This window comes from Sycon ciliatum, chromosome 4 (genome assembly GCF_964019385.1).
Source record: "Sycon ciliatum chromosome 4, ocSycCili1.1, whole genome shotgun sequence".
Lineage (NCBI taxonomy): Eukaryota > Metazoa > Porifera > Calcarea > Leucosolenida > Sycettidae > Sycon > Sycon ciliatum.
Window position 1 is genome coordinate 30,571,257 of NC_088646.1, and position 11,448 is coordinate 30,582,704.

Sequence of the window (11,448 nt, forward strand, 5' to 3'; positions counted from 1 at the left end):
CAAGATATGCTAGAGCTGATTGCCAGTTAGGTGTAGAACGTCAGTACCGTTGGTCAGTGTAGTGCAATGTTATCGCATGAGCTGATTGTAAAGTAACTGGTGGTGTTAGTGGATAATATAGCGTAACACATAGCTCTTTTTAATAGTCCTCTTTTTTCTTATAAACTTATCTACAATTTCAAAGTTGTACATTATCAAACTTCATGCATTCAAAATTCAAGTCCAGGGCAGGGTGGAGTTCATCGTGATGATCACGTTTCCCTTACCTCTTGTTTCCAGCTCGTGGATGACTTGCATGTGCTTTGGCCAATGCCGGCCATGTGGTCTGCTGCCACTGGTGCTGCTGACCCATCGCTCACCAGCGGCGCGGCCATTTCATGCAGTTCACCACTGGAAGTTCCCAACTTTAGGAGAACACTACGATTCGTACCACTGAGAATCGATGTCCAGTCAGTACGAGTCCCGTGACACCAGGGTGTCGGGTGTTCTGCTCTACGTGTATATCGAACTAGCCACTATTACAGTGCGAGGGTTGCTTGGTGAAATAAATCTCTCCACAATGTTTATTGGTTAGTCGTGTGATTTCTCCAAATAAATTCAGCAAGATACACTGAAAAAGACTGATCAAGTAGCAACAGTTACTACTAAGTACTAGTACTACTACTAGTAGTACTAGTAGTAGTACTACAGTACTAGACTAGACTGTGCAATCTCTGTGTGTACTCGTAGATCTACTACATGATTCTCCACTTAGTCCAAGAGTCCATAACCCCATGCCATGGAGCAGTGCAGGTGCCAGATTTACTGAAGTAAAGGTCTTCAGCGTATTACCTCTTGGTATCAAGAGTACCAAGAGTATAACGGTTATATTATAATAACAATACTCTTGCCTCTTGGTATTACGGAAATGACGTGAGTGAAAATAGTGAATGCAACATGTAACATGTGAAACTGGCAATGAAATGCTGGCATAGCCTTTACTGATTTATACTACAAAATTAATGTTGCCGCAACTAACCTGTATAATATAATGCATGTGCGCGTGCCCAAGACTGTACATAAAATGTCCTAAGCTTTTACTTATGCCGGAGTACAAATTCATGCGACATGTCAGGGGCATAGCAGCTATCAGCCGGTCCGGCCAAAGCCCGACCACAAAAAAGTGCCCAGAATGCAGGATTTTGCACCCGAATTTCAAATTTTTCCCGCGTGGACATCCCCAGACATCCCCAGACCTTGTTTTTGAGAGCAACATATATTATGTAAAGAAGAGGTACATGCAGGCGTAGCACCGCTGTTGGAGCTGGTCCGGCAGGATGGGGGGGGGGGGCCCCCCCCCCATCCTGCCGGACCAGCTCCAACAGCGGTGCTACGCCTGCATGTACCTCTTCTTTACATAATATATGTTGCTCTCAAAAACAAGGTCATCCTGGAATCTACATTGTGGACTAAAGCTTGGTCGAGGCACTGTGACTCGAAAGATAAGATTAATAGAAACTTCTACCAACCACAGGTGTACCCTGCGGGATGGTGAACATCCGTGATCATCAGTGTCAAGCCAGCAAGTCACTGACGACTCGATCCCTGATGTCCACCTACATGTACATGAACAGCTTTTGATCATTTTTATTACCGATTTGGCACAGCAATTGAGTGTACATTAGTCAAGATTTCACGCTAGCAAGCACCCAATAATTGGGGAGTTGCCTTTGATTGCCGTAGGTGTTGCTTGGCTGCAGTGTGTGCATCGACAATCGAAATTTTACATCTCCTCTCGCACATTCACACTCATCCGTGGCACTCTGCAGTTGCGCACAAGTCGCCTCGAAACATAACGCCACACTGCATGAAGTCCCCCCCCCCCCCCCCCCCCCGGAATACTTGGAAATCACAAGACTCAGGGATCACATTACTGATCACCCGACTTATCACATGATTGGTCACGTGAACGTAGCGCTGCAACGGAGATGTCAAGTGTAATTAATATTTCTAACCAATGGTCAAGATCTCTTGCGCATAGAAGTAGCATCAGCAGCAATGGCATTACTCAGCCATTAGCCTGGTAGCAGTAGCAGCAGCAACAGCACAGGTAGGATAAAGGAAGTAAGCAGAATGTGGGTTGTAGCCGAACCTAGTAAAATACTGGACAATACGAGATACGCAGCCAACCAGACATAACAGCTAGTCTTGCACCTAGCATTATTGCAGCAGCTCACCTCGAAGGATGCTGGCAGACATTGCTAGAAGTTGCAGCATAGTGCACATTGTGCTTAGTAAAAACAGCGTCAACGCCAGTGCAAAAGAACTGACTAATAAATTGATTCCAGAGTTTGGTCGAGACCCGACGGGATCATAGTATTTATGGGAGCCAGCAATTCCATCCCGACAAGCCATATAGCAGCCATTGGCTTTGATAACGATACTGGTTTGATAGTGATAGGGACTTTGACAGTGGGCCCTCGGAGAATGCGTTGATTGTACAAACGAAACAAATGGGCACCAAGCTCTCAACATTGATTCCTTCTATTTTTTCTTGTTTTCTGCCTCCACGACTAGAGACCGGCCATTAAACGCCGACGGATCCTTGAAGGACGAGCACAGTCGATCCCAGAGTGTAAAGTATTGGCCGTAATTGTAATCATAGTAGAGGTGGTGATCAGTATGGTGTGCTGAACCGTTTACGAAGTATTTCAGGTTGTCCGGTACGGAGTAGTATCCATCGTGAATTGACACTGTCCACATGTTGACAAACACAAAGAACGTCAAGTAGACGACCTTGTTGAGCGGAAACAGGAACGGATAGAGGTGATACGGCAGGCTCTGCAGGAAACCATCCACCGGGTGGAATGCATGGCTGGCGAACGGCGTTGGTATCTTCCACTTGTGGTGCAGCTTGTGCAGGTATTTGTAAACAAGCCGGTGATGCAGCAGGCGGTGAATCCAATAGATCATCATATCCGTGAAGAACAGAAAGCCGAAAAGATCCCGTCCAAGAGTGAGCACCATAGACGGGCCCGAGGGAAAGCCATCGTACAGCCGACTTAGGCCACGTACTTCCAGCAAAAACATCAGAGCGGTGGGGAGAACCATTAGCGGCGCGGACATCATACTGGTCGCAATCTCCAGTCGTATCTGATTGCGTAAGAATAGCGGATGATCCATAACACGTTTGTCGAACAGAAAGTGATAAGCAAGTGCAGCCGTGCCTAGGTATAGTGCTAGTCCACCAATCAATGCGATTGCAAACAAACTAAGCAACTGTCTTGGCCAGTAATTCTCTGGCCAGCTCTCCGGATACACATATGGAGTGAACAAGTGCGGATCCATGAAGTCCAGGACGAGATCCATTGCGTCGGAATAGACTACAAATCCTTTCCTTGTAACAATCTCTATGCTATTGATAAAATTATTTTAATAGTTGAATTGACGCTAATAGTGGCTAACTCCACCTGGCGAGTCGAGTGTCACAACGACACAAGTGCGGAACGAGCAAAACCAGCAGGGGCGGAACACGACCCGGTGCACTCGGCTGTGTCCGCTACGGCACTAGCACGACTGTGAAAGGAAATGGGCAACTCGGTACTACTAGTTTGGACGACTACGGAGTCAGAGCGGAGCTCTAGACTAGAGACAGGATTTTTCGGAATGGAGACCCCACGGCCACTTGTACCAAGAGTGTTTGGCACCGTACAGACTAAAGGCGTTACGTCTTTCAAGCCCAACTGATCCACATCCGCTGCTGGGAATGATTATGTGGGGTGGAAAAGCTGGTGCCCGGTGGTACATGTATGATCATGATGATGGAAAGACTCACAGCAGCGACGCGCAGATCTACTCAGCTTCAATGAATAGAATCATTCATCGCTATTTCAGCAGGGGGTGTAGCGAATATGGTTCGGGCATGGCAAGGATGCTGCCCAAATGCTTTGGAGAAAGTGGTCTCATCACGCGATCGACTTGTGAAGGTGCACATCCACGGGCACGATCGGACGGTCCCTGGCCTTAGCTTAGGCCCCTCTTCTGTAGTCTCTCTCTTTCTACGTAGCCTCTCTACAATGTAGATTGTAGTGCATGAAGGCTGAAGCCATTCTTTTTGAAGCCTTGAATGTGCCATTCTCACGAGGTTTGCAATCATCGTGTTCCCCAGTTCGCAAGCACGGAACACACGTGGCCGTGGGTAGCGCGTAGATTCTACCATGCCCGCATGCCCGTGCAGTGCAATGTCTACGGCGCGTGGATATGGCTAGCGTGATCGTGACTTGTGTTGTTGTTGCGGGAAGGCAACATGACACCTTTTTGACTTCCTTCCATACCCATTATCCAGTGCAAATAATAAATTATGGCCTCTCTCTCACTCTCACTCTCAGACCATGTTGCAGACTGATCTCTCTACTGAGTCTGTCGTGCAGGTACATGTAGATCTACCATGATCTAGTACTGTGTGTGGATTAGCTCAGCTCTGGACAGTGAAGGGACTGAATGCTAGCTAGCTGTGTGACCCGCAAACATGTCATAATTATGTCAAAGGGCACGGCCGGCCCACAGTTCAGAAGTAGAATATTCTAGATACAGCATACTGGCATCATGGTTATGACAGCTAGTGTCGTAGTGACATGTCACCTGTCCTTGGCCTTGTGAAGTTGTGTCGTGATGACCTGGGTGGAGGTCAGTCACGTAGATCTAGGGCAGTAGCCAGTACTACTGCCAGTAGATCTACTACTACTTACCGGGTACTAGTACTGGCAGTAGGTCGACTACGCCGCGTAGATCTACGGGTACCCGGGTCACATTCCTGGATGCAGCTGCTTACTACTACTACTGGCATTGTGCGCAGATGGGGATCTGCCCATGCACGCACGTGCACGTCATGGTCTTACTGACCATAGTGATGGACTGCATGCACTCATCCCATCAGCTGGTGCCATAACAGTTACATGAGTTGTGACACCATGCCATGATGGGACACAGACCCCAGTCACTTCTGCCTACACTACGCAAAATAATAATAATTAGAAATACCTACTAGGTAGTACTCAGGAGTGGCTACAAACAGCAAAGAGCTCACTGACTTGTCAGTTTGAGCACTCTGGCAAGGTACGTTCCAGTTTCAATCATTATTCTGGCTTTGGAAATTTTATTTTTCATTGCTATCAGGTTCAGCCTCATTTTCTCTGTGCTGCGCTGATGAGTAAACAAAGGACGAAACAGTTCTGTTCGCAGATTGAGTAGGCTTGGTAGATCTACGTGTACGTCTATGATCAGCTGCATCAGTACAGTTTGCACTACAGACTAAACACCTGTCCTTGACCTTAGCTCAGCATGTAAGCTAGTAAGTCACATGAACAGTACATGGGGCAGAACGCCCCCCCCCCCCCCCCCCCCCTCTCTCTGACTGACTGAAATTCAGAAAGCCAGGGCCTGCTTTTCGTACACCTGACGTGATCTGGGACGTCATGAAGCCTTGAAATGAGAACATTGACTAGGCACCGGCGGATTATGCTGGCATAATTATTGGCATAATTTGGTGGTTGAAAATTTGGAGCATAATTTGGCATCCTTTCGGAGGTACATGTAGGAACATAACTACATGATTGTACCGCAGTTCTAGTATGCAGGCTACACAATTGTGTACAATACACCTGATTAGTCCTGGTGGTCTGCATGGTAAAGGGCTTGAAGTTGGAGGCCATACACTGCAGATAGTGTTTTCAATGAAAAGGAGGGTAGAAATCATGGCAATACATTATTGTATGGTCGAACTCGTCTTCTTCAAAGTTCTTTCGCAGACTGATACAGTACATGTAGTAGAAGATGCGAGTGAATCAGCCTTTATCCTGGGGCGGACGAGATAGTGACGGGTAGTCCGCAAACTGACTCTGCGTACATGTACATTATTCATGATACGAAGTCATGACCTCTGGATTTTAGCAGCCATATCTGTGCAGGCTTCGGACATTGCTATAATAAAATAAAAAGAGGTATAGTTGGTGTTCGGTCATGATGGAAGGTGAGGTGGAGCTACGGAAGAGATGAGCTGATTACATTCACAGAGTAAGGGTGACATATCGGTTGGACAAGTATGACGTTTACGAAGACAGTTGAACATGATAATTTCTGACTTTTTTTACTTGTCATATCAGCTTTGTGCCTTTTTGCCCAGTTGTTGCACTTTCTGACTGTATATAGTATCTGGTTACAGTGATGGAGAGTTACTCTTAACTCGTATCCATATGTCCTCTTCCTTTCTACAATGAATTTATAGAAGTAATGTTTTCCCTTTTCCATGATAATCACTAGCATGCATGGACACCTTGGTGTAGGGATACTCGTGTAACATGGCAAGTTTTTTTTATTTACTTGAAAAAGCACATAACCACCAGGAAAGCTGACAAAGAAAAAAGAGTAAGAAAAGACAGATAAAAAGAGAGCTGAGAGAGAGAGTTGGGGTACGGTTAGGGGAGGACTAGACATTGAATGGTGGTCGCCACAGTCACAGATAGTAGCAGTGCTGGTGAGGCTACAGGCACTCCACTGACCATCAGGTCTCAGTATCGCCATGCCGGTAACGCACCAAGAGACAAAAACGGAAGAAAATCTGAAGGGCAATACATGAATGGTAATTACAATATAGGTAATAGGGAGAGTGGTGACCAAGAGAGGACAGTATAGACCGTTAGTATGGGGTGCTTCAATGCACATCCCCAAACTGAGAGGTGCGATCTGGAAAGAACAGTGAGACGATCAACATGATGGGCTTCAAAGCACGTCCCAAGACCATGGCTGGTCTGAAATGTGTTTGTTGACACCTTTTTTAAAAGCTGTGAGTGGAGAGTGATTGGCCAGACGGGGAAAGACGTCCTCGGGGAGGCTGTTCCACAATTCAAGGAAACAGTACGGGAAGGAACGTCGAAGGTAATCGGGACTGGTGCCGGGGGTGGTGTTTAAGAGCTGTACGAAAAAGGCACAATTTTCCGAACTTTGGGGCTCCATAAGTACAACAAAGTGAATATGTATCCCCACGTGCCAATAGCCCTTTCCCAAAGGTGTTCGCCCTTTTTGTCCCTTTTTGGAAAAGCCCGTTTCTTTCGGCCTTTATTGCGTTTTTGGTGAATATCGCCCTTTTTGAGCTTAAAAAAGTGCTAAAATCTGTTTGCTCGTGCATGCGATCACAATTTCCGAGTGCTCGTTGGGCCTTGGAAGTCGGCAAGCCGCTTTTTTGGGGGCAACAAGTTGGTGAAGCTTGTACACAATGCTGTAAAAAGTGGTTTTTTTTACTTTACTTCCTGTTTTGCCTTTCGTGGACCAATAAATGGAAGAGTGCGTATTCATTTCTCAGCTTGGGTTCATATCTGGACATGTATCATGGCTATGCTTCACAGAAAAAGAGCACTTTTTCCCTGTTTTCACTGAAAAAAGAGCATTTTTTCAGCATATTCTGAGGGACGCGAAAAGCACTATAAAGTGCGAATTAAAAAAGCACCTTTGGGAAAGGGCTACATGCCAAAGCATAATATGAGGATTTTGCGAGCATAATGCGAGAATCCATGAAAGCATAATTCCATGATTTCGCGAGCATAATCCGCCGGAGCCTAGCATTGACACAGACTCATGTTATCGGCTTCAGGAGTTTGTGGTATTGAGTCTTGCACATGGACTCTCACCCAAGCAACAGATAATGCTCCCACGCGTACATGTATATGTACCGCTACAATTAGCTCAGCAAGAGTCCTCAACTCTTGATCTCATTCCAGCACTTGAAAATGATTTCAAACTCACATACCGTAAGAGCCCGTTCAAATTATGGCCCATATCATGACAGTTTAGTCTATGATTATGAAGCCTCACCTCATCGCAAGCAGAACGTTGATTCCCTCAAACAGACTGACTGCATGCGCCGTTGATCGATGACCCCGTAATTATTTGTAGTGTCAGCACGTGGCTCCGAAAGCACTCGGAAATAGGCCGGAGAACTTGAGGAATTCGGGCCACCAGTCACGCACCCAGAAAAAGCGAAAACGTGCAAACAGACTGGTAACATCCATTGTCAGCATTTCGCTTCTCGACAAACAGCTGGCCTCAGATAGTGATAATCGAGGAAAACAAAAGTTAACAGTCACCACAGACTCATCTCAGAACTTTTTCTTGTCTTGAACGCTGAGTGAGATTTTGAAGTCGAAAGAAGAATTGTGTGGGTTGCTTTTGCTCTGAAAAAAAAGAAGACTGATGATGACTCAACTGTTGTCATGCGTGTGGGCATTAATTTGTCAAAACCCACTTTCTGTGGACTCCTAATCACCGGGTGAAGTGGCGCTCACCTGTAATCGCTGCGACTGGCGAGGTTGGGAGTGTTGGGATAGTTTGAGGTCGGGAATCCTGCTGTCTGTCGGCCTGTGTCGATCAGGCGTCCGCGCTAAGTTCGGTGTGGATATGGGCAACACTGGTGACCCAGTGGTGTCTAGGTCTTTGAAGAGCAGGGAACTGGCCCAGGATGGAAACATAGCAGGCAAAACCTGCCGCATGGAACAGTAGCGGGATAGCGCTTGTGAATAGACGGCACACAGTAGCCCGACCAAGATAACACGACCCACTTCTTTTTTTCTTTTCTTTTTCCTTTTCGAGTTCCCTTCCGAGTCCGAGTCCCCTCGATCGGGGCCACCCAGAACTTTTCAACGGTCTTCTTTTTTTCTCTTTTCTTTCTTCACTTTTCCCCATCCAAGCTGATGCCGTGCACCATGGGCATGGCATCAGCTAGCTCTCTTCTACCAAACAATCAGGATCGATGAAGTCAACCATCCTTTTTCCTTTCCCCTTTGCCTCGATTCGTTTTTCTTGTCTTGAACGCTGAGTGAGATTTTGAAGTCGAAAGAAGAATTGTGTGGGTTGCTTTTGCTCTGAAAAAAAAGAAGACTGATGATGACTCAACTGTTGTCATGCGTGTGGGCATTAATTTGTCAAAACCCACTTTCTGTGGACTCCTAATCACCGGGTGAAGTGGCGCTCACCTGTAATCGCTGCGACTGGCGAGGTTGGGAGTGTTGGGATAGTTTGAGGTCGGGAATCCTGCTGTCTGTCGGCCTGTGTCGATCAGGCGTCCGCGCTAAGTTCGGTGTGGATATGGGCAACACTGGTGACCCAGTGGTGTCTAGGTCTTTGAAGAGCAGGGAACTGGCCCAGGATGGAAACATAGCAGGCAAAACCTGCCGCATGGAACAGTAGCGGGATAGCGCTTGTGAATAGACGGCTAGGCCTTGACGGATTATGCTAGCATAATTTTTCGCATAATTCCTACCAAAATCGAATAATCGCATAATTCGAGGCAAATTGCATACAAATTGCATAAAACTCATAAAAAGGACACACTTCAGGCTCATTACAAACATCTTGAAAGTTTTCGTTTTCACAAGTATACTTTCAAGCCTTCTCATCAGGTGAAATACAGGCAAGGGAAAAGGAACAGGAACAGTGGATTAAATACAGTAAGAAGGTGGTAAAACAGCGCAAAAAGAAAGAAAGAAAGAAAGAAGATAGCTAAAGTAAACAGCGAAAATTGCAATAATGACACAAAGGTGCAAATGCGAGAAAACTCAATAAGCGCGACATGTAGTGCGACAACAAGAGACAACCACTGGACATACATGTAACTAACGAGGTTTTGACGACCTACCTAACAGCTACCTAACAGCCTAAGTGTGAATTTGAGTCAGTATCACGTATGGTTCAGCGTCGGGTTAAGTCTGCCGTGGAGTCTAATTACCATAATGTTCATATTCGCTTCATCTACTCCACGGTGCGTGCGTTCACGGTGAGGAAGGACGTCCTACCTACAGGCCAATTATCCAAGTTGATTTATCACTTCGAGTGTCGGCAATGTGAGAGCCGATATGTAGGTAGGACTCTTCAACATCTGGACGCACGCATCCGACAACACGCACCGCTACACCTTATTCCACAACACGCACGATCCACTCGACCACGGAGGGGACGTCCAGCAAAGAATCATCCTGGTACAAGATGGTCCAACGCAGCGGCATCAACACCAAGGAACGTCACCTCACAATTAACTAGACCACCAGAAAAACAACCGGACAAGACACCTACGTGCGTGGCAGTGACAGGAACCGCATCAACCAGAAGAATAACAAGATCGGCAACGGCGGCGATGGCAGCGACTAAAGCACAGACAGAGGCAACGGCTAGGGTCCACTCGACCAGCCATGTGAAATCGGATGTGTCCACCGCACATGCTGATTGTTCTGATGTTAGTTCTGATAAGTATGAGTCGTCCATTGCTAGTCATTTGTTTGAGCATCCTGATTGTCGTGCTGTGTATTCGGATGATTGTTTTTCGATTGTGTCACGTGTACGCAGTGCTAGATTGCTGAATGTTTTGGAAGCTGTATACATCCACACAAGGAAACCCAACCTTTGCAAGCAGAAACAAATCAAATTCACACTTAGGCTGTTAGGTAGGTCGTCAAAACCTCGTTAGTTACATGTATGTCCAGTGGTTGTCTCTTGTTGTCGCACTACATGTCGCGCTTATTGAGTTTTCTCGCATTTGCACCTTTGTGTCATTATTGCAATTTTCGCTGTTTACTTTAGCTATCTTCTTTCTTTCTTTCTTTCTTTTTGCGCTGTTTTACCACCTTCTTACTGTATTTAATCCACTGTTCCTGTTCCTTTTCCCTTGCCTGTATTTCACCTGATGAGAAGGCTTGAAAGTATACTTGTGAAAACGAAAACTTTCAAGATGTTTGTAATGAGCCTGAAGTGTGTCCTTTTTATGAGTATTATCGCATTTTTGTCTCAGAGGAAACTGTTTACCTAAATTGCATAAATAATGGAATAATCCGCCTGTTTGCATCAAATTCCATAGAGTTGTACATGTTCTACAAGTACAAGTACAAGTAGATGCACCAGGAAGTCATACATGTAGGCTTACGACTCCCTTGATAACATGTCCAGTCCACTACAATCAGTGACGGTCGTAGCTACAATTGTAGGTCGGACGGTGCATAGACCCCGTTGAACTTTTGATACTACAGTACAACGCCCTATACAAAAAATCCCTGTTATTTTGCACAGAACCATCATTATACATGTACATTAGCAGCATATGTGAGCATAATGCGGCATAATATGATAACTTTTAGCATAAAAATAGCATAATTCTGCAATTTTTTCAGCAATGCGAAAAGCATAATTTCACGAAAATATTAGCATAATCCGTCAAGGCCTATAGACGGCACACAGTAGCCCGACCAAGATAACACGACCCACTTCTTTTTTTCTTTTCTTTTTCCTTTTCGAGTTCCCTTCCGAGTCCGAGTCCCCTCGATCGGGGCCACCCAGAACTTTTGTCTTCTTTTTTTCTCTTTTCTTCCTTCACTTTTCCCCATCCAAGCTGATGCCGTGCACCATGGGCATGGCATCAGCTAGCTCTCTTCT

The 11,448-nt window shown here is 45.9% G+C and overlaps 2 protein-coding genes across 2 annotated transcripts in view; both read right to left on the bottom strand.

The window, feature by feature from the left end:
* Nucleotides 1-602, bottom strand: part of LOC135815565 (uncharacterized) — a 4,607-nt gene extending 4,005 nt beyond the window's left edge. The window contains exon 1 of the mRNA XM_065328879.1: nucleotides 267-602. Coding sequence (XP_065184951.1) covers nucleotides 267-374 — 108 coding nt within the window. The 5' untranslated portion in view covers nucleotides 375-602. The remainder of the gene's footprint in view (nucleotides 1-266) is intronic.
* A 1,368-nt stretch (nucleotides 603-1,970) lies between these two features.
* Nucleotides 1,971-3,909, bottom strand: LOC135815566 (lathosterol oxidase-like). The gene has a single exon (XM_065328880.1). It carries the CDS (start codon nucleotides 3,346-3,348, stop codon nucleotides 2,524-2,526), a length of 825 nt encoding a protein of 274 aa, XP_065184952.1. The 5' UTR covers nucleotides 3,349-3,909; the 3' UTR covers nucleotides 1,971-2,523.
* Nucleotides 3,910-11,448: the final 7,539 nt, after the last annotated feature.